Source organism: Sabethes cyaneus, chromosome 1 (assembly GCF_943734655.1).
Source record: "Sabethes cyaneus chromosome 1, idSabCyanKW18_F2, whole genome shotgun sequence".
Taxonomy (NCBI): domain Eukaryota; kingdom Metazoa; phylum Arthropoda; class Insecta; order Diptera; family Culicidae; genus Sabethes; species Sabethes cyaneus.
Window position 1 is genome coordinate 106474827 of NC_071353.1, and position 20954 is coordinate 106495780.

At 44.9% G+C, this 20954-nt stretch overlaps 2 protein-coding genes across 2 annotated transcripts; both read right to left on the reverse strand.

The window, feature by feature from the left end:
- Positions 1 to 511: 511 nt before the first annotated feature.
- On the reverse strand, positions 512 to 10809 carry LOC128746060 (uncharacterized). The gene is made up of 3 exons (XM_053843111.1): positions 10701 to 10809; positions 724 to 3346; positions 512 to 650 (listed from the first exon to the last, which is right to left on the reverse strand). The coding sequence occupies exons 1-3, from the start codon at positions 10807 to 10809 to the stop codon at positions 512 to 514; spliced, it is 2871 nt and encodes a 956-aa protein (XP_053699086.1).
- Positions 10810 to 11168: 359 nt separating this feature from the next.
- On the reverse strand, positions 11169 to 11591 carry LOC128746061 (uncharacterized). The gene has a single exon (XM_053843112.1). It carries the CDS (start codon positions 11589 to 11591, stop codon positions 11169 to 11171), a length of 423 nt encoding a protein of 140 aa, XP_053699087.1.
- Positions 11592 to 20954: the final 9363 nt, after the last annotated feature.

The window sequence follows — 20954 nt, forward strand, 5'->3', positions numbered from 1 at the left end:
GATAGCGTAACACAGTTTGGCGGCCAGTCTTTCTCACCTTCATAAAGGAACGCGGGGCCGTGCCACCATAGCTCGTCCCCGATAAGTTTCGATGGAAAAACACCTCTAGAAATACGATCAGCTGGATTGAGATTCGTAGGTACATGGCGCCAGGAGCGTCCCCTGGTCAAACGATGAATTTCAGCTATTCGATTGGAAACGAAGACTTTCCAGACCGACGAAGACGATGCCAACCAATGCAACACAATAGTAGAGTCGGTCCAGTAGGTCACTTTACAATTCAATTTAGTTGAGTCCAACACAAAAGCTGCTAATTGAGCAGCGAGCACTGCAGCACAAAGTTCAAGACGTGGAGTGGAGAGCTTTGTAAGAGGACTGACTCGAGACTTTGAGATCACCAAATTGATGATGGATGTACCATCCGCTCTCGTTGTCTTCACATATACACAGCAGCCGTATGCACGATCGGACGCATCGGAAAAGCAGTGTAGTTCGGTACTTATTCGATTGTCTACGAGTGTCCACCTGGGAACGATGAATGACTTGAGAGTACAAATTTCTTCGCGGTACTGCAACCACCACTTGCTGTGGTCTGCTTGTAACGGATCAGTCCACGAATAGTTGTGAGCCCACAGGGATTGGAGAAATATCTTAGCGGTAACAATAGCAGCTCCCACAAGACCGAGTGGATCAAATAGCCTTGATAATTCAGAGAGAACGAACCGTTTGGTGATCTGCTCCGATGGTTCAAAGTCAGGAACGTTGAAGGTTAAGTTGTCGGAACCAGGGTGCCAATTAAGTCCAAGTGTTTTAACTGATCCGCATTGGCCAATTTCCAATTCCGACCGAGTATCTCGAAGCGAGGGTGGAATGTGAGCCAGTACCCTTTCGTTGTTGCTGCTCCATTTACGTAGCGTGAATCCGCCGGATTGAAGAAGAGCAATTAGTTGCTTATTCGTTTCCATCAGCAGTTGTTCATCGTCGTCCCCCGATAGATGATCATCTACATAGAAGGTGGTTTTTATTTTCGGGGCAGCAAGAGGATAATTTACAGCTTCATCTTCCGAAAGTTGGTTGAGAACGCGTGTAGCCAGGTATGGAGCTGGAGCAGTGCCGTATGTGACGGTGTTTAACTGATAGGTGGTCATGATTTCGCTCGGATGTTTCCTCCACACTATCTGTTGTAGAGGACGGTCATCCGTATGCACAATGATCTGCCGATACATTTTTTCGATGTCGGCAGTCACTGCATATTTCGGTAGCCGAAAGTTAATTAAGGTCGACAGCAGCATTGGCTGGACAGTGGGACCTGTGTAGCATAAATCATTGAGCGATAAGTTGTTTGATCCTCGACATGAAGCGTCAAAAACAACCCGGATTTTTGTGGTTGTACTATCAGGTTTCTGAATCGCATGGTGAGGCAAGTAGAAGTGTGGAATTGAGTGATTAGGTGTAACTTCCATCATGTGGCCTAGCGTTTGGTACTCATTCATGAATTTGAGATACTCTGAGTGCAATTGTGGTTTCGATAATAATACTTTCTCGACGTTTAGTAGTCTACGTTTCGCCACACCGAAAGATTCTCCCAAAGCGGGTAGCATTTCGTTTCGAATCGGCAACCGAACCGCGTACCGACCGTCAGGAGCTCTAGAATGGGTTTTTGAAAAATGTGTTTCGCAGTATTGTTCCTCGAGAGTAAGAGATTTGCCAGTCTCAAAACTTTCAACCTCCCAGAATTTTCGTACTGCTGATGTCAGATTTTCAGTAGTAGAAACGTTGCACACGACGGTGCAATTTTGGCTTTCAAACGCTTCACCTGCTACCACGTAGCCAAAAACAGTTTTACGAAGAATAGGTAAGCCGTTTCCTAGCGTAATTTGTTCATCCTCCAAAATAGTGAAAAACGATTTGATGCCAATGATCATGTCGACATCGTGAGCGATGTTGAATTTTGGGTCTGCGAGGGGAAGGTTGCGAGGAAGAACCCATTTTGATACATCCACATTGGTAGTGGGCAATATTCTAGTTAACGACGGTAGAATTAGGAAATTCATACTGGATCTGTATGAGCCAACACGAGACGATACGACGATAGGAACTTGTTGTTTGACTTTCTTTACGGATTGGCTAATCCCATACACATCGATGTTGGCAGGGGCTCGTTTCAACCGCAAAGTTTGAGCCAACGATTCAGTCACAAAATTCGCTTCAGATGCACAATCTAGTAAAGCACGAGCGTGGTGGAATGTACCATTGACGTCTTGGACCCTAATGTAGGCGGTCAGCATGAAAACGGCAGACTGTTGGTTGGTCTTCGACAAGTGTGACGACACAGGGACAGCGGCTTGACAATTTGTCACCTGTGGTGAATATAGAGCAGAGCCTGACGGTATATGTTTCGAAACCGACGGCGGAACGAACGAACGCGAACTAGGACTATCCGACGACGACGGGGCGAGAGCGCGAGAACCTGTGTGACATTGATCGGCAATGCACATAACCGACGACGGCGTATCGGTGACCGATGTCGCTTGTAGAGTTTCAGTACATTGTGCCATTTGCACAGCGATAGTTGGTTGATCATCGCTTTGATTCATCCTCATGCCAAAGGTATTTAAGTGCAATAGGGTATGGTGACGTTTGTTGCACGTGCGACACGAGCCAGCAGCACAATTTTTCAACAGATGAGATGACCTTAGGCAGTTTATGCATAAACCGTGCCTCTTAGCTATATCAAACCGTTTCTGAGGTGATAGGTTTTTGAATTCTTCACACTGGGACAACGAATGCGATTGTTTGCAGAGTATACATTTCGGGTGGTTGTCACTGCTGCTCGAATGATACGATGTAGTTTTATTCCGTACGGTTCGGGAATCTGGTTTGGGATCAAACTTGGCGAGTTGTTGTGATGATTGGGAGAGCGAAAGAGATTGTAAAATGCGAGATCGTTTCTGTATAAAGGCAACTAAATCAGTGTACATTGGGCGACGTTCGTTGTCTAACTGAGATTCCCACTCCTTTTGTGTGGCGGGATCCAGTTTGCTGCTAAGAAACTCGACGAGGAAAGAGTTCCAATGGGCATCACAATTTTCAAGTTTATTGAGAACACACACTCGTTTATCAAATTCATCTGCCAGGTTCGATAATGCTGCAGCAGACTCTTTGCGGATAGCAGTGGTAGCGAGTAATGCCGAGAATTGTTGTTTGATTTGCAAATTAGTGTTATCGTACCGCCTTTTTAGACTGTCCCACGCGATCGTATAATTGTCTGTCGTTACAGCTATTGACTGAACTATACGAAGAGCCTCTCCTTTCAGCACAGCCTTAAGGTACTGAAATTTCTGTACTGAAGAAAGTTGGGGGTTTGTGTGAATCAATGTTAGAAAAAGATCATAGAAATTTGCCCATTCGTCGAAATTGCCGTCGAACTCAGGTATCTTTATTTCAGGTAACCGAACGGCAATAGAATGTGCAGGTTGAGCAACAGGTGAGGGAGGTGGATGAATAGGATTTACAGACGGTGTTACTGCAGCTAGTTTTTCGGCAAGTGAACCTTTCAACTGAAAGTAATCCGTTTCGAAGGAAATTCTCACAGACGATAATTCGTCACCTATTTCTTCATCGCACTCAATATCGGCTTGCAATTCTTTAAATTCTTCCCACAACTCATCGAGCTTTTCGAGACGGAATTTGAGTTGGGGAAAATCACGGTCGAACACGAAGTTTTCATCGAACTCCTTGATTAACTTCACGGAACCAACAACGTTATTCCGGCGTACCAGGAGTTTCCTTGATTTTTTAGAACCTTTCATTTCACTAAGCGGTGATATAATGAAGCGATTTTAATCTATAGCATGCCACTCACCTGCTTTGACGAAGTGAGGTTACCTGTGCTCGTTTTTAACCTGCGTTGCACTTTAGAAACGATCCAATTTGTCCTTATGTTGTCCTTATATAATTCCAGGCCGGTAGAACGGTCAATGGGGATGTCCAAACTAAAGATTTAGCGGGATCCGGGCGATGATAAGTAGAACTTCCGATGAACGATGATTATTGCTCGAGGCGTACCCACGCTAACCTCCAGAGATGGTCGTGATGGATGATGACCGGGCGAATTCCCGGGTTTCGGCACCAAAAATGTGGGATCCTGGCACCACACAGCGGACGATGTAGATTTGATATTTTCCACGATTAATCGAAAAACGAAATAGCGAATAATTTAATCGCGGAACCGACACGTGATAGAGAACAATTGGGCTTTCTCTAAATTAACACGAGAAAGAAACGTGTATCTTGCTTGATATACAATGATCGAATGATTTCTATTTAACGGAAATGATTGGTATATAAGAATTGAAGGTTTAATGTATGTGAATAACAATATTAGCAACAAAGAGCCTTTTGGCACCAAAACTTATTGGTAACGATCTGCTGGTAACGCCGAGGGGGGCACGGATGTAAATTGACTTTGGTGGTAATAAGATATCCAACATATGTTGAAACTCCTATGAACTGACCGCCCTGTTCTTTGGTGTTGTTTTGATGGTTTGATTTAGTTGGCAGTTGCAAGCAGCGAATATTTCATTCTCCGATCGGATTTCTATCATAATCGTTGGGAATACGAAATGTGAATGTTGTTTGGTCAGTACAAACAAACCGTGTTTATGTGCATTGTGTGCATAAGCTAATGATGTCATGTTGAGAATGACATTTGAACCACGTCGTGCTTGATGTCGGATTTATTCAGTTAATCGATTAGTTAATAATCGATTACTTTTTAGGCGGCCAATAATCGACATCGATTAATCGGCGCTGCATAATCGATTAATCGAAATAATCGATTGGTTATAACCTTTACGTCCTGTAACGGGTCGGAATGGGTTTTGGGGCAGGGAGCAGTGACAACCTTCACTTAAGCGACAGGCAAGGATTAACTTGCCGTGAAGGAGCGTGTTTAGCGATACAATCCCGGTTCGGCTAGAATACCTCAGGACAGTTCCATCAAACTCTCAACTATAAACTTACGAACGAAATGCCGACTAATCTAACATCGGTTGAATCCGTTCGGCCGGCTCAACATGGGGACAAGAGCAACCATCGGCTAGTGCAGTGTCCCCTAGGCATCCTACACTAACCTACCGGAGGCTAGCTCGCGAACCGATCTGGGGGGGGGCACATTCGGGGACTCACACTTTCCGAGGACACATATCGTAGCAAACACCATTTCGAGGGTTAACAGATCTTTATTTACACGTTTCGCTTAATCTAGTAGTTAGTTTTCTTCAGTTTTTCTTACGGCCTGCTGCTTCTTGTCGACGAAGGGTCTCTGATGTTCCGATGAAAAAACTACTGTGCTGACTGTGCTAGACTAGCGGTTTCGTAGACCGCTTACAGATAGCCCGTACCAAATACGTGGTGGGTGACAAATGGTGAATCGAAGGTTTTAGTTCGACCGGGTCCGACATCCGGTAGCCGGTACGAACGGTGATGAATCCACGGACAGTAACAATTGGTTATGTGGTGGGTATAGCATACGGTTGGCTCTTCGGCGATCGGTTCCTACGATCGATGGTGTATAGGGCCACGGATGGTAGCAACTGCCTGCTCACTCGGTGTGTTGCTCGGAGAATCGGATCACGCACTCATGGTCGACACGTGTTGAGGCCGACTGACGACGGTCGCGCTCTCAAGATCTAAGGGAAGACCTCCGTTTGAAGGAGGGTGCTGGTGGTCTATTGCTTCGTTCGACTAGGTATTAGGTAATCTAACCTCGCTTTAGCGCCTATATTTTCTACCCGTGTTTTTTCCACTTTACTTCTACTTATTGTCTCTTTTCCGAATACTAGTTTACTTCACTTTTCGTCTTCTCATGTATCACTTTGCGTCTTCTAACTTCTAGCCCTTTCCAATCTTGCGTGTTGTCCCTTAGGTGGTTATCTTTAAAATCGCTCATTCCCCAGACTGATTTGCCTGTCCTGTCAAGCACAGGATTTTACGACGGGATCGACGATTCAGCTTCGGCTAGTTTCACCAGGTTCCATCCGGTGGGCAAACAAACCCTGCTATGTTTACTGTCGCGGTACCCTAACCTTTTTTCGGAGATAACGGCAGGTAACGCGAACAGGCTTTTAGTGACGGTTGTGTGTGGGATTGGACAATAGGGTTTGTTACCTTATTTATTTTGTAACCTCGTTACAATCCCCGACACCAAAAAATAGTTTTGCGTCCCGTAGTACTGTCCACAAGTGTTTTGAAATGTGCAGTCAGACTTAGGCTAGTTACATAGAAATCGAGGAGACCGCATTTTTTGGTTTTTGTATAGAAAAAGACGAAGGGTATTACCCAGTTTTCTAAAAATTCTTTACAAAATTCCATATCTGACAGACTGACAAATTTTCGAATTATCTTTTGACGGTGGCACGGTTAGTATCTAGATAAAGTTTAGTTTGGTTTTTAGGCTTCAGCGTGGTATTTAAATCGGTAGGGATGGGAACTATCAATAAAAATCGTTACTGATAACTATCAGTAGTTCCCAATACATTACTGATAACTATCAGTAAATATCAGTAATTTTATCCATCACAGCATGAAAGCAAAGAAATAGGAAATTGTAATTTAACTGACTTATTCGTTGTAAGTTCACATTGTAGTTTACCAGATGGGCGTCATGAAGGCTCGTGCAACTACGGACCAGATTTTTACCATCCGACAGATCTTGCACAAATATCTAGCTAGAGTACAGCATGCCTACGCATCACATCTTTATTGATTTTGAAACAGCATACAATACTGTTGTTTGAGACCAGCTATGTGGCACATAATGTACGTAACTGGTTTTCCGGATAAACTGAGGTGATGGATGAGACCTATATTGGAACGAATGATGTGTTTCGCGCGTCTCGGGGACATATTCGAGTCCCTTCGAGATGCGGCGAGAGTTGGCACAAGGTGACGGCTTTCCAGCAAGCTGATTAACATCGCTCTGGAGGGGATGATCCGATAAGTGGCACGATTTTCATCAAGGGTAGCCAACTCTTAAGCTTTACAGATAACTTTGCTGTCATATCCAGGAATCTTGCGATCGCGGAGGCAATTTACACCAACCTGAAAGCGGAGGATTAGGCTAAAAGTAAGTGCATTGAAGACCCAATATATGTAGAGATGAGGCTCTAAGGAAACAAATGGGCCTCCCACAGACGGTAACCGTTTACGGCGACAAACTAGAAATGTTAGATGAGTTCGTGTACTTAGGAATGTTAGTGACCGCGGAAACTACACTAGTAAAGAGATTCAGCGGCACATTTAAGCGGAATATCGAGCATAATTTGATCAAAAAGTATTCGCTTTCGTCCGAAGCTGACAATGTACAAAATCCTTATTAGGTCAATAGTTCTTTATGGACTTGAGGCCGTGTTCGAGCGGAAGGTACTGTGGACGATAATTGACGGAGTGCAAACTGACAGCGGAGAGTGGTGGTAGGGTATGAATCACGAGCTCCTACAGGCACTGCTTGGAGAGATTCCCATCGTACATCTGGCAAAAGTCGGTAGGCGACGGTAGGCCGGGCACATCGTAAGGATGACGAACGGCAGTACGACGAAAACAGTTCTCTTCAACAACCCCAGTGCTCAACGTGCAAGATGGCTCGACCAACTCGAAAGTTATTTACGGCTTCTGAGATGCTGGGAAATTAGTTACGAGTGGCCCAAGATCGAGTTATATGGAGAAGACTGCTTGAAATAGCATGAACCACACCGGCTCTAAGCTGCTGACGATGACGACGATATTTTGTATCAACCTTGTCTATCGTACACAACTACCGACCAATAAGTTTAATCTAGCTGATTTCCCCAACAGGGCGACATAACTCTATCAGTAAATATCAATAACAGCGAAACCTTACTGATACTTATTGATATTATTGCTAACTGATAACTATCAGTAGTTAATGATAGTTTTCCCATCCTTATAAACCGGCCTACTGCGTGCAAACTGGATGATTAAAAGCAAAGCTTTGAGGTTAAACATCGTTTCTAAGATTTGACCCATCTTTATCGACAGACCTCACAGCCAGATATTAGAGTACAAGACAGTTACGGGACTATTGCAACAATACTACTGACTCTATCTAGGAGCACTGCCTAGCTGAGATTTGAACATACGACTACTGGTTTCTTAGATCAGCATCGTACCTCGAAACCAACGAACTGGCTGATTGCGTCTGGTTAATTTAGAAGGTAAGCGCCTGCCACTGTAATAATTAAATTTGTTAGAAATTGTCAAAGAATAAAATTTTAAATAATCCGGCATAATCGATTACCTAATAATCGGAACATAAAGCAATCGATTGGAAATTAATCGATTATTTTAGCGGATAATCGATTAGTTCGATTAATCGAGAAGTAATCGGATATCACTAGTCGTGCAAACCAACGGGGTTCAAATTAAAAAGTGTTCAGATTAAAAACGGTCAAACAACGGTGCGTCCATTTGGTGAGATAAGCGGACGTTTGAGGCAGGCAGTAGCGTTGGGGGCAGCAGTCGGCTGGCAGGATTAATAAGCTTCCCTGTGAAGTCGGTATTTCTAAATATGGTCCGCATACTGTAAGGGTCTGCGCAAGGCCTGAAGTCGATGGGAAGTAACCACCATTGGAGTTACCGATGATAAGCCGGAGCCACAGTTAACGCGAGATCTAACCGATGGAGTACCAGTAGCAAATGATGCTCGAGCAGGGTCAATAGGAGCATTGTCAAATTCTCTGAATATAATCCCTTGTGGCCAATCATCAGGGATCAAGACCGCAATTTTGAACGCCAGAGGAAAATCAACTTTAAACGAAACGAAGTTGTGCGATTGAAGGTCAGCCCCCTTTTCACCAATGGGACAACACGAATCGCATTCTTAGGTTTTAAACCGTCTCGTACAAGTCTCTCTACGACGTTAGAAGTCACGGTAGGGTGGGACCGCGAGAGATACACCCATAACCACTTAAGTTGGGGAGCTGGCCATAAGCTTTTCTTGATTCTCGACATATCTAGCCCAGATAATAGGCTTATTGAGAGTCTCTGTGTCACCGCGACGACGTTTTGAAGCACGATCGCGATCAGGTACCTGCATCGGAGTTTCAGAAATGATCGTGACGGCGAGTTTTGCTAAGGCTTCATCGATGGAGACTCGCAGACCGTCAGCGCTGGCCCTCTCTTCTGGACCGTACGATGTTGGTGGTTACATTGTAGGGGCGCGCGTCGGTAAAAGTCCCTCCAAGATAGTCTTCAGTTTATTCGGACACTCCTCCCTAATTGTCGCAGTACCTTTTACTTTCGCTTTGACGATTCAGTGCGTCACCCCAGGGGTAGGCGTCGGCTTCTGGCCACAGCTCCTTGTAGTAGTTGCGTTTGCTTTTTTTATCTCCCGTTTCAACGCAGTTCTAGCCAATCTGAAAATCAGGCTACACTCTTCACGTCCTACTGTATTTCTGGCTCTCTGAACTCCGGTCGTCTGGCTCTGAGACAACCTGTACGTAGGTTGCTAAGTGTCTCATTCCAACAGGAAGCTGGGCGCCTGGCATTTCGCGGCTCCAGTTTTCTTGGCATGGTAGCCTCACATGCCCTCACCACCATATCTGTCAACTCGTGCGCATTCAGGATCGACCTTTCACTGTCCACCCGGAGGGCCTCAACAAACAAGTCTTTGTCAAAGGCCGTCGTCTTTCATTTACGCTCGCAGGTTCTAGCTCTGTGAATTATAACCGGACTCCGCTGGCCGATGGTATATTTAATCGCTTGGTGATCGCTGTGGTTATAGACTTCACAGAACCTTCAGTTCATATTCGACATCAAACATGGGCTACCGAAGGTGATGTCGATGATTGAGTCTCGGCCGTCTTTACGAAAAGTGTTAACGGTACCTTCGTTAAACAGTACAACTTCTAGCTTAGCCAAGGCTTCCAATAGACTTCTAACCCTCTGGCGTTAGGATGCCTGCTACCCCACTCCACGGCCATACCGTTAGAGTCTTTTTCCGTTAAAGTCCGTCTGTCTGCCTGTTTTTTTCAAGGTTTCGGAAAACTAATGTTCTTATCCGGAGCCAACCCGCACGTTGTGTGGGACATTCGCCCACCAAAACCTTATCCTTGCCCTCTGTCTAGATCCCCCCGGTACCACAATGAAGTATTACATCAAGGGGAGGCTGTGCTTATACACTTATCAAGTTATAACGCTTCTAGCGTTACTCCTTCAGGCATATCGAGGGGATGCCGTGCTCATGCACTTTGCAGTTATCAACGCAGGCTGACGTTGCTGGTCATTTGCGCAGCTACCTCGCAGTACCCATCGAAACGTGTACCGATTAGAAAGTGCCGACAGTTGTAACGTGCACCCCGTCACAGCCATCCTCGTGGGATTTCCTGACCTGACGAGATGTGTGTGTATTAGGAAGTGCTCTCCAACATAACGCGCACTCCGTCACAGCCATCCTCGCAGAGTTTCTTAGCTATGCCTATTTGAATACGTACCGATCTGTGTATTGGGATCATTTCGGGGTAAATCCCATCCCCACACATATGAATCCAGTCTAGGGTTTTACCGCGCCCCGGATCACGTTGCTTTGAGACGTCATAGGCGGCTCAGAGACGTTTGTTCCCTAGGCCACCTTTCATCCAAAAACTTAACTGACAATGATAACTCGCTGTTCCACTTACGCTGTAGATCAGACATGATGCGTGCGATTGCGCTATTGACGGTATTCCAAATGCTCTCGTTACGACACATTTCCTCCACCATATTTCCGACGTTAAAATCGGAAGGCATTTCTTCCTGCCATGCTGCAAATCTGGGACAGTCAAAAACCATGAGCTCTGCTGTTTCTTCCACGTTCCCAGATTCCGAGCATAAGGGCGACCTGGCGTGCCCGAACTGCAAAAGGTATTGCCTGAAGCAACCGTAACCAGATAGGAACTGCGTTAGGTAAAAGTTCATCTCCCCGTGCTTCCTATTCACTCAAACCGAGAGAGTCGATATGAGCCTGAGGGTTCATCTACCTTTCTGTGTCGTGTTCCACTCCTGTTGCCACTTAGCCATTGATTCTGCCCTCATCAGCTGCCTGATTCCTCTGACCTTCTTCTGCCTATAGCACTCGTAGTCCTCCATCAGAGTGATGTGAGTACTTCTCAGCTTCGCTCGGTTGCGTTGGGGAGCACTGTAATCCAGGCTGGTCCGCCATACCGCAGCATCGACGATGATACACTGGCTAAGAGGCGCCTCTTGCTACTGCTTGGTCCAAAGTTATTCGACATGGACAGTGCACTGATGGCTTTTGTTACCTTTTCGCATGCGCAGTCAACGTGACTGTTGAATTTTAGCTGATTGACGATCAACACACCGAGGTGCATCAATTCGCGATTTGGGGTTAAGGTATGTTCTCCGACGGCAATCGCCACCTGTTGGACTGCTCTCCGACTACTGACCAGTAGTATCTCCGTTTTATGGTGCGCTATTTGAAGTTTCGCGTTCTGCGTCCAACTCTCCACTCTGCGGATTGACTCAGTGCCCAACGCCTCCACTTCCTCTAGCGATTCGTCTGTAACCGTCATCACGATGTCGTCCGCGAAGCCGACGATTTCCACTCCCGTTGGTAGCTCTAGGGTCTGTCTGTCTGTCTGTCTGTCTGTCTGTCTGTCTGTCTGTCTGTCTGTCTGTCTGTCTGTCTGTCTGTCTGTCTGTCTGTCTGTCTGTCTGTCTGTCTGTCTGTCTGTCTGTCTGTCTGTCTGTCTGTCTGTCTGTCTGTCTGTCTGTCTGTCTGTCTGTCTGTCTGTCTGTCTGTCTGTCTGTCTGTCTGTCTGTCTGTCTGTCTGTCTGTCTGTCTGTCTGTCTGTCTGTCTGTCTGTCTGTCTGTCTGTCTGTCTGTCTGTCTGTCTGTCTGTCTGTCTGTCTGTCTGTCTGTCTGTCTGTCTGTCTGTCTGTCTGTCTGTCTGTCTGTCTGTCTGTCTGTCTGTCTGTCTGTCTGTCTGTCTGTCTGTCTGTCTGTCTGTCTGTCTGTCTGTCTGTCTGTCTGTCTGTCTGTCTGTCTGTCTGTCTGTCTGTCTGTCTGTCTGTCTGTCTGTCTGTCTGTCTGTCTGTCTGTCTGTCTGTCTGTCTGTCTGTCTGTCTGTCTGTCTGTCTGTCTGTCTGTCTGTCTGTCTGTCTGTCTGTCTGTCTGTCTGTCTGTCTGTCTGTCTGTCTGTCTGTCTGTCTGTCTGTCTGTCTGTCTGTCTGTCTGTCTGTCTGTCTGTCTGTCTGTCTGTCTGTCTGTCTGTCTGTCTGTCTGTCTGTCTGTCTGTCTGTCTGTCTGTCTGTCTGTCTGTCTGTCTGTCTGTCTGTCTGTCTGTCTGTCTGTCTGTCTGTCTGTCTGTCTGTCTGTCTGTCTGTCTGTCTGTCTGTCTGTCTGTCTGTCTGTCTGTCTGTCTGTCTGTCTGTCTGTCTGTCTGTCTGTCTGTCTGTCTGTCTGTCTGTCTGTCTGTCTGTCTGTCTGTCTGTCTGTCTGTCTGTCTGTCTGTCTGTCTGTCTGTCTGTCTGTCTGTCTGTCTGTCTGTCTGTCTGTCTGTCTGTCTGTCTGTCTGTCTGTCTGTCTGTCTGTCTGTCTGTCTGTCTGTCTGTCTGTCTGTCTGTCTGTCTGTCTGTCTGTCTGTCTGTCTGTCTGTCTGTCTGTCTGTCTGTCTGTCTGTCTGTCTGTCTGTCTGTCTGTCTGTCTGTCTGTCTGTCTGTCTGTCTGTCTGTCTGTCTGTCTGTCTGTCTGTCTGTCTGTCTGTCTGTCTGTCTGTCTGTCTGTCTGTCTGTCTGTCTGTCTGTCTGTCTGTCTGTCTGTCTGTCTGTCTGTCTGTCTGTCTGTCTGTCTGTCTGTCTGTCTGTCTGTCTGTCTGTCTGTCTGTCTGTCTGTCTGTCTGTCTGTCTGTCTGTCTGTCTGTCTGTCTGTCTGTCTGTCTGTCTGTCTGTCTGTCTGTCTGTCTGTCTGTCTGTCTGTCTGTCTGTCTGTCTGTCTGTCTGTCTGTCTGTCTGTCTGTCTGTCTGTCTGTCTGTCTGTCTGTCTGTCTGTCTGTCTGTCTGTCTGTCTGTCTGTCTGTCTGTCTGTCTGTCTGTCTGTCTGTCTGTCTGTCTGTCTGTCTGTCTGTCTGTCTGTCTGTCTGTCTGTCTGTCTGTCTGTCTGTCTGTCTGTCTGTCTGTCTGTCTGTCTGTCTGTCTGTCTGTCTGTCTGTCTGTCTGTCTGTCTGTCTGTCTGTCTGTCTGTCTGTCTGTCTGTCTGTCTGTCTGTCTGTCTGTCTGTCTGTCTGTCTGTCTGTCTGTCTGTCTGTCTGTCTGTCTGTCTGTCTGTCTGTCTGTCTGTCTGTCTGTCTGTCTGTCTGTCTGTCTGTCTGTCTGTCTGTCTGTCTGTCTGTCTGTCTGTCTGTCTGTCTGTCTGTCTGTCTGTCTGTCTGTCTGTCTGTCTGTCTGTCTGTCTGTCTGTCTGTCTGTCTGTCTGTCTGTCTGTCTGTCTGTCTGTCTGTCTGTCTGTCTGTCTGTCTGTCTGTCTGTCTGTCTGTCTGTCTGTCTGTCTGTCTGTCTGTCTGTCTGTCTGTCTGTCTGTCTGTCTGTCTGTCTGTCTGTCTGTCTGTCTGTCTGTCTGTCTGTCTGTCTGTCTGTCTGTCTGTCTGTCTGTCTGTCTGTCTGTCTGTCTGTCTGTCTGTCTGTCTGTCTGTCTGTCTGTCTGTCTGTCTGTCTGTCTGTCTGTCTGTCTGTCTGTCTGTCTGTCTGTCTGTCTGTCTGTCTGTCTGTCTGTCTGTCTGTCTGTCTGTCTGTCTGTCTGTCTGTCTGTCTGTCTGTCTGTCTGTCTGTCTGTCTGTCTGTCTGTCTGTCTGTCTGTCTGTCTGTCTGTCTGTCTGTCTGTCTGTCTGTCTGTCTGTCTGTCTGTCTGTCTGTCTGTCTGTCTGTCTGTCTGTCTGTCTGTCTGTCTGTCTGTCTGTCTGTCTGTCTGTCTGTCTGTCTGTCTGTCTGTCTGTCTGTCTGTCTGTCTGTCTGTCTGTCTGTCTGTCTGTCTGTCTGTCTGTCTGTCTGTCTGTCTGTCTGTCTGTCTGTCTGTCTGTCTGTCTGTCTGTCTGTCTGTCTGTCTGTCTGTCTGTCTGTCTGTCTGTCTGTCTGTCTGTCTGTCTTGTTTCCGGAGATATAAGCAAAAGAAAAAAAGCGGTTTTGACAAAATCGGATATTTTTATTAAAAATGGAGGCGCTCCCATTAATCGAGGGAATGTCCGATCCGTACCAAATTGTGGATGTTTACTTTCTGACCGAAAACGAACAATCTGGCGAAATTTGGTGCAAATCCGTGAAGGTCGATTACACATTTGAACTTTTTCTCGGTCACTTGGCATGGAATGACCCATATGATATAATGATAACTCCACATGATGAAATTACATTCAGGGATTAAAAAGTTATTGATGTTTGAAATCATTCATTGAAACGTTACAGTTCCGCTTTCGTTTCCATAAAGTGCTCATCCAGTAGGTATAGTAAACAAAGACCTAGTTTTACGTCAATCTGTAAAACTTTTATTACTCGATAAATATGAAATGAATTAAAATTTCCATTCAAAATTACTGGCCTGTTACTTAATACTAGATATACCAAACCAGTCATTTTGACTGGTCGTGCAATTTTAACTCAAAATGTAACATTTGCATTCAGAAATAATTCGATAAAAAAAGACAAAAAATACATACACACATGTGCTCAAAAAATTCTGCTCAAAATCCATTCAAACTCTCAGGTGGTATATTTTACTTCTACCTAGAACATTTCAACTGACAGTAACGAGCAATAATACTATGAAAGATTTTTTCCTACTTCCAAGTCAGGTGATTCATTGCATAAGGATAATCCGTAACCGACAACCGCACACTGATTGCGTAGATACGTAGAATATTTTTACATCAGCACACGATTTCAGATGTCCATTCGCAATTCCCGTTATTCAGGAAAGAATTGTGTGAAAGCTCAGAACATTATCCTGCGAACTAGATTTATGTTCGTGTATGGACGCTGCATGACATTCGGTTTAGCTGAGGTCTAAATATATGCACCACCCTTGTTCACATCAACGCCCAGCCCATCGGGAAAACGACCGAAGAAGGAAAAATAATTCAAGTTACATAAAGAACGGGAGTTTTTTTTCCTGGAAAAAGATGTAAACTCCTAGCTTGACGAAAGGTTATCTTGAGAAAAGGATCACCACTGACTGCCTAGTGGGCTTGCCTTGCGAATGAGGAAACGAGCTTTCAGGAAAAGTAAAAAATTCCCATCTCAGACAGGTGTGCCGCTTCCCTCGGCACATTCGTGGATTACCGGGTGAGAATTGTCGGGTAAAATCGATTATGATTGAAAAACTGTGTAACTTTTTGACAATTTGACAAATATTTGACAAAAAGAACGGTAATCAATCTGCTCTTCTGAAAGGTGATAATAAAAGCTGTATAAACGTGTTCATTAACGGTGCGTTTAAAGCCAACCACCCACGAGTCGTCACGTTGAAAGAAGCTCAAAATCAGCACTGCGACAGCACACATACGATCCGTTCCATCCAAATATAAAATGATGGCTCAGCGTAAGGCTTTGCAGCGGGCCCAAGCAGGAAAAAACGAGGACTTTTCTTATCGGTAATTACTCCATTCTTCGTTATCTTCTTTTCCCAATCATTACTGGTTGGATCTTTTATGCCCAATGTATAGACATGGAGGAGGAATGGTTGCATCCTCGTCAGAGAAAAATAAAATAGAATAAACGAGACTTGCTTCGTTCACATTCTTTCTATCGAACGAATCCGGGAAAAGCATATCGCAAAGCGAGTCGAGGGAAATCTATCAGAGCTTGATTATTTTCCACAAAATTAAATTCCGAAAAAAGCGAACCATAGCTTCGTCTGCAGAACGTGAAGCCCCCTTTCCGGATGAACCGGTGGACCCGCGTTTGTCAAATTGCATACTGACTTGTTCACCGAAGAAGCGAGCAGGTTGGGGCGAATTCGCCTTGTTCCATTCAGATCCTTATCGGTTCGGTCGAGTCCCTTCAATCGATTCGCTTTGTGCCATTCGGAATTTCTTCAGCACTCCGGCTTCCGGAAGTCGACCGCGGGGTGAGCGCGCGGTGCTGGTAGAACGAAGTTCAATCGTTTACATCACAGAAGACCATCATCATTTACTGGTAACAACATCTACCCGTTTAGTTACAGTGGCAATGCAGGCAACAGGATGAAGAAAAAAAAATCAGCGCTCTGGAAGCGAAACCATTTTCTAAAGAAGAGCTTTTTCCCGGAGAGATTCAAATACAGTCAGTCGTCTGTCAACGGGATTCGTCTGAAGCTGAGATCCTCTGTCGGGCACCGAATTGCATTGCATCTGCCATCCCGTGGTCGTCGTCGTCGTCGTCGCCGGGAAGAAGTCGTTATTATACTCGGTCAGACTGACATCCAGGCGAAACCCCGACTTGACTCGTTAGGAAAGTGATTTATTCAACTGCTTGGTAGCACAATGGTTTTTCTAGAAATGGAAGATTAATCTAACGGTTAAACATTCAGGGTACACTTTACTTGCTTTTGATATACCTAAATGATAAATATGTTGTAAAGGTAAAAGAAATCAATGAATTTTGCATCAAATCATGATTTACCGCCGAAAAACAGGTTTTAACAGATTAACACGTTTCAACACGAACAGATGAATTTATAGATGACCGAAGAGCGGAAATAGCAACGCAGTTGGCGCTGTGGAGGATCTGCCCAAAGTCGCCAGCGTTCGTTGATGTCGTGTGACATTTCTTGATTCCATTCTACATCTGACCCAAAGCTCCTGGATCAACACTTTATCGTGTACTAGGAAGAAAGCGACAAGACCGAGCGGTTCAAACAGACGCATGATCACTCCGACAACTTTCCGCTTGGTAGGAATATGATCGTTCTTTATGATACTCAGCAGATCGCCCCGCATACCAAAGGTAACAGTCTGTCCTCATCTGGGATCCACTTCATTCTCTATACCGATTCAGATTTGCCACTATGCCCAAGCTGTAGGTTTTTCGATTTTACCTCTGCTACCTCGTATGGGGTATGGGGTTAAGGAGATGATTCCCCAAAGATTTTTGGTACAAAAACGTGCGCTTTGCTGGCTTCGAGGTACGGTAATAGTTTAACTAGAAATATTGTTGAGAAATGTCCAAATAGCAAATATTTTAACCCTCAATGATGGACAGTATGCGAAGTTAAGACTAAAGCTGGGTGTCATGATTTCGGATTGCAACTATCGAGGCTTGAAAGCAAAATTGACTCGAAGAAAGTTTGGTGGCCGGCCGTTCGGTCCGATGACCATATATGGGTGTTGAGAATTAAAGCAAATTCTTCAACTACAGCTTAATCAACGTATACTCACCACCAAATCATAAATCCGATGATACTAGGGACGAATTGAACCGCCCAGTTAGCTTCGAGGTAGGATGCTGATCTAACAAACCAGTTGTGTTCGAATCTCGGCTAGCCGGTCGATAAAGAAGGAGAATGTCTAATGACGGTTTAAGCTCAAGACTTTGCTTTGCTTTGCTAGGGACGAATTCTATGACAGATTCGAAAGGATTTATGGGATGCGCACGACTTGGAAATTCAAGACTCTAGCTCCCAGATCGATCCTGTTTAACAGTCGATACTTTTTGGAAGTCATCAATGTACGGTCTTTTCTTTCTTTTCTTAGCGACTTTGACCACTATCTCGTCGTAAGATCCACGCAAGGTTATCGAAATCGGCGAAGGCTCGCACTGAGAAGATGTTGCATTTCAACATCCAGCGGTTTACGGCATATGACGCTACAGTGGAGTACACCAGAAAGCTTGATCAACGAATCGCAGAACAGCAGGAAGAAAAGGAAGAAGATGTAAGTGGGCTGCGGAGGATCCTCCATGGCGCCAACAACTACGAGGGAAGTGACAGGCACGACGTGTGGAAGACAGTGTAACAGTTTGTTTGATGTCGAATGCCATAAAATGACAGATGAGAAGAACCAGGCCAAGAGTCGCATGCTCACTGTGGATCACGTCAGAACAGAGACACATGTAAGCTTTCTGCGTATTACGTAACCAGCTGAACCAGTCCCGAAGGTTTCCAACTCGCATAAACGCAAATTCTACAGAACGATAATGCTCCCGGTAACCCTTAACAGACATGAATCATGGACGCTGGAGGAAGATGATCAATGCTTGGGGCTTCTGAGCAATTGCAAATGCAATTGGTGAAAACAGTGTAGATCGCTTGTAAATAACAGTCTGTATCGTGAGGCCTGCCATTGCCGATTGCCCAAAGGCGTAGGGGATTACATGCGGATCTGCTTGAGCAGCGTGGGATATAAAATTTATGCATCATGGCTTCTATCTCAGCTCATAAGTTCAACTGACCCTATAGGATCCCATCAAGCCGCATTTCTACAGGGACGCTCGACATTGGACCATATATTTGTGACCAAACGCATCCTCGAGGAAAAGTGGCGCGCAGGAGATAAATTGTACATTATGGCTCTAGACATAAGTAAGGCCTTCGACAATGTATCCATGCTGGATCTACCAAGTGTGTTAAGGAGGAAAGGGGCAAATGATGAGTTGGTATCCAGAATCATCGAGTGTGTTCGCGGTGAGAGTTCCCAATCGCGTTGGGATGAACAAAAAACATGCAACGAAGAGAGGCGTATGGGAATCAAGCAAGGATGCCCCTTGTCACCTTATTTGTTTGACCTGTTGATGGAGAGAGTACTGCAACAGGTGGAAGAAGAGCTACAGGGGACATTTACAATGGACCAAAATGGTCGAATTCGCTTCCCAATTACATTAGTTTATGCGGACGACATCTTAGTCCTGGCTAGCACCAAGAAACAACTGGATATGATAATCCCTGCACTGATGAAACATTTAGTGGAACTCAACCTACACGTTAACACAAAAACCAAACTCTTGATTAGAGCCCCGGGAGAACAACCTCCACTAAACCTTATTATAGGTGGTAAGGGTTACAACGTGACTCAAGAACTCCAATACCTCGGTCTGACAATAACAGACAATCTCTGTCGTTCACAAACTGCTAAGTCCAGATGCAAAAAAGCAATCAGAGCTTCCAAAGCGGTAGTGAAATTCGCTAAAGAAAATAAATCCTCACCTGCCATAAACCGTCTTCTATATGAGACAATAGTTGCACCAACAATGATCTGTGGTTCTCAGGTGTCGGTGCACACAAAGCGATCGAGATCATCTTTAACGAATTACGAAAGACAAATCATACACGATCATTACAGCCAAGTGTTGCACCAGCGATGATGAGGAAATAGGAAAGACCCCAAAGAAGATCTTAGGAGGTAAGACAGTAACAAAGAAAATTAGGGTTCTCCAAATGCGCTTCTGGAGCCATGTTATGAGGAGAGAAGACAATCACCTGTTAAAGCTTGCGGCCAAGTACTGTAGACCATACAAAAAACGAGGGAGACCGACTTATAACGGGTTGGATACCATTAAGCAGAATATGGACAGGCTCGGAGACTTGAATGGCCAGGAATGGGAGGAACTGGCGGCAGATAAAGAAAAAGTGAAGGCGAAAATCCAACAACTGTATAACGTGCCAGAATCAGAAGAATCTGACAACCAAAACTAATCTACTAAAAAGAAAAATACGAGACTATCATAAGTAAAGTGCTGATCAATTTTAGCAGCATGCATATAAAATTATTCGTATCTATGGACAAAGTAATTGCTTGTTGCTGCTTATATTCTTGTGTTGCTTTAGCCCTAAACGTATTACAATATATAAAATAATCTAATAATGTAGAATGTGTAATCTAAAAGTACCTGTTACTATTAATTATTTTCAATAAATTGGTTGATTTCCGAATGAACCTATTGGTATATCCACCCTTATTTCTATGTATACACTTATTCATCTATATTATTTAATATATCTATATCTATAAAAATGGATTTCTGTCTGTCTGTCTGTCCGTATGTTCCTTATAGAATCGAAAACTACTGAACCGATCGGCGTGGAAATCTGCATATAGGGGTTTTTGGGGCCAGGGAAGGTTTTTATGATGGTTAGAGACCCCTCCCCCCACTAAGAGGGGAGGCTCCCATACAAATGAAATACAAATTTCCTCATAACTCGAGAATTAATTGATCAAATCGAACCATATTTGGCATGTGGGTGTTTTTGGAGGCAAGATTTTTTTCTATGATGAATTAGGACCCCTCTCCCTTTTTAGGAGAGGGGGCTCCCATGGAAATGAAATACAAATTTCCTCATAACTCGAGGAGTAATCAAGCAAATGGAACCAAATTTGGCATGTGGGCGTTTTGGAGGCAGGAATTTTAATGATGGTTTGAGACCCCTCACCCCTGTGGTAGGGGGATAAGGACTCACATATAAATAAAACAATTTTTGCGTAACTCAAAAACTAATCGAACTCGAGAAATTATAGACTCTTTCATAAAACACTAATCAATAACAAGACTACCAAAAACTATCAATAGTAACATTAGATAATTTAGCACGAGACGGCCACGGGCCGCGAGTGTTGCCGGCGACCTGCCGTCGGAAGCGCCAGCCACTGTGGGGGGCAGCCCCCCGTAGAGATCACCTCTATCTAGGTTTACTCATTTTCCTAGATCTACTGACCTCTATTACTTTCCTTCAGTTGCGCCACCCCTGCGAAATGGTAGAATTGGTGATCCGCAAAATGGTATTCGGCGAAATGGTTTCTAATGATGGCGAATATTTAAATGCTATCCGCTTTATTTTATCAGGCTAAGCAATGGGGGGAGTTGTTTTCTACTTTACTGTGAGGAAAATTTGTATATTAAAACACACATAAACTCCCCAGAGACTTGCAATGCTCAAGATTGTGACAAAGGTCATCCGCAGAGGTTGGAAAACTCGC

Bases quoted from the DNA above. Each gene is read 5' to 3' on its own strand.
- LOC128746060 (XM_053843111.1), bottom strand. From the start codon at position 10,809: ATGCCTTCCGATTTTAACGTCGGAAATATGGTGGAGGAAATGTGTCGT. The intron at 3,347-10,700 runs GTAAGTGGAACA...AACTTTCTTCAG, and splicing joins CATCATGTCTGATCTACAGC to TACAGAAATTTCAGTACCTT. The intron at 651-723 runs GTTCGTTCTCTC...GTTACCGCTAAG, and splicing joins TCGGAGCAGATCACCAAACG to ATATTTCTCCAATCCCTGTG.
- LOC128746061 (XM_053843112.1), bottom strand. From the start codon at position 11,591: ATGACGGTTACAGACGAATCGCTAGAGGAAGTGGAGGCGTTGGGCACT.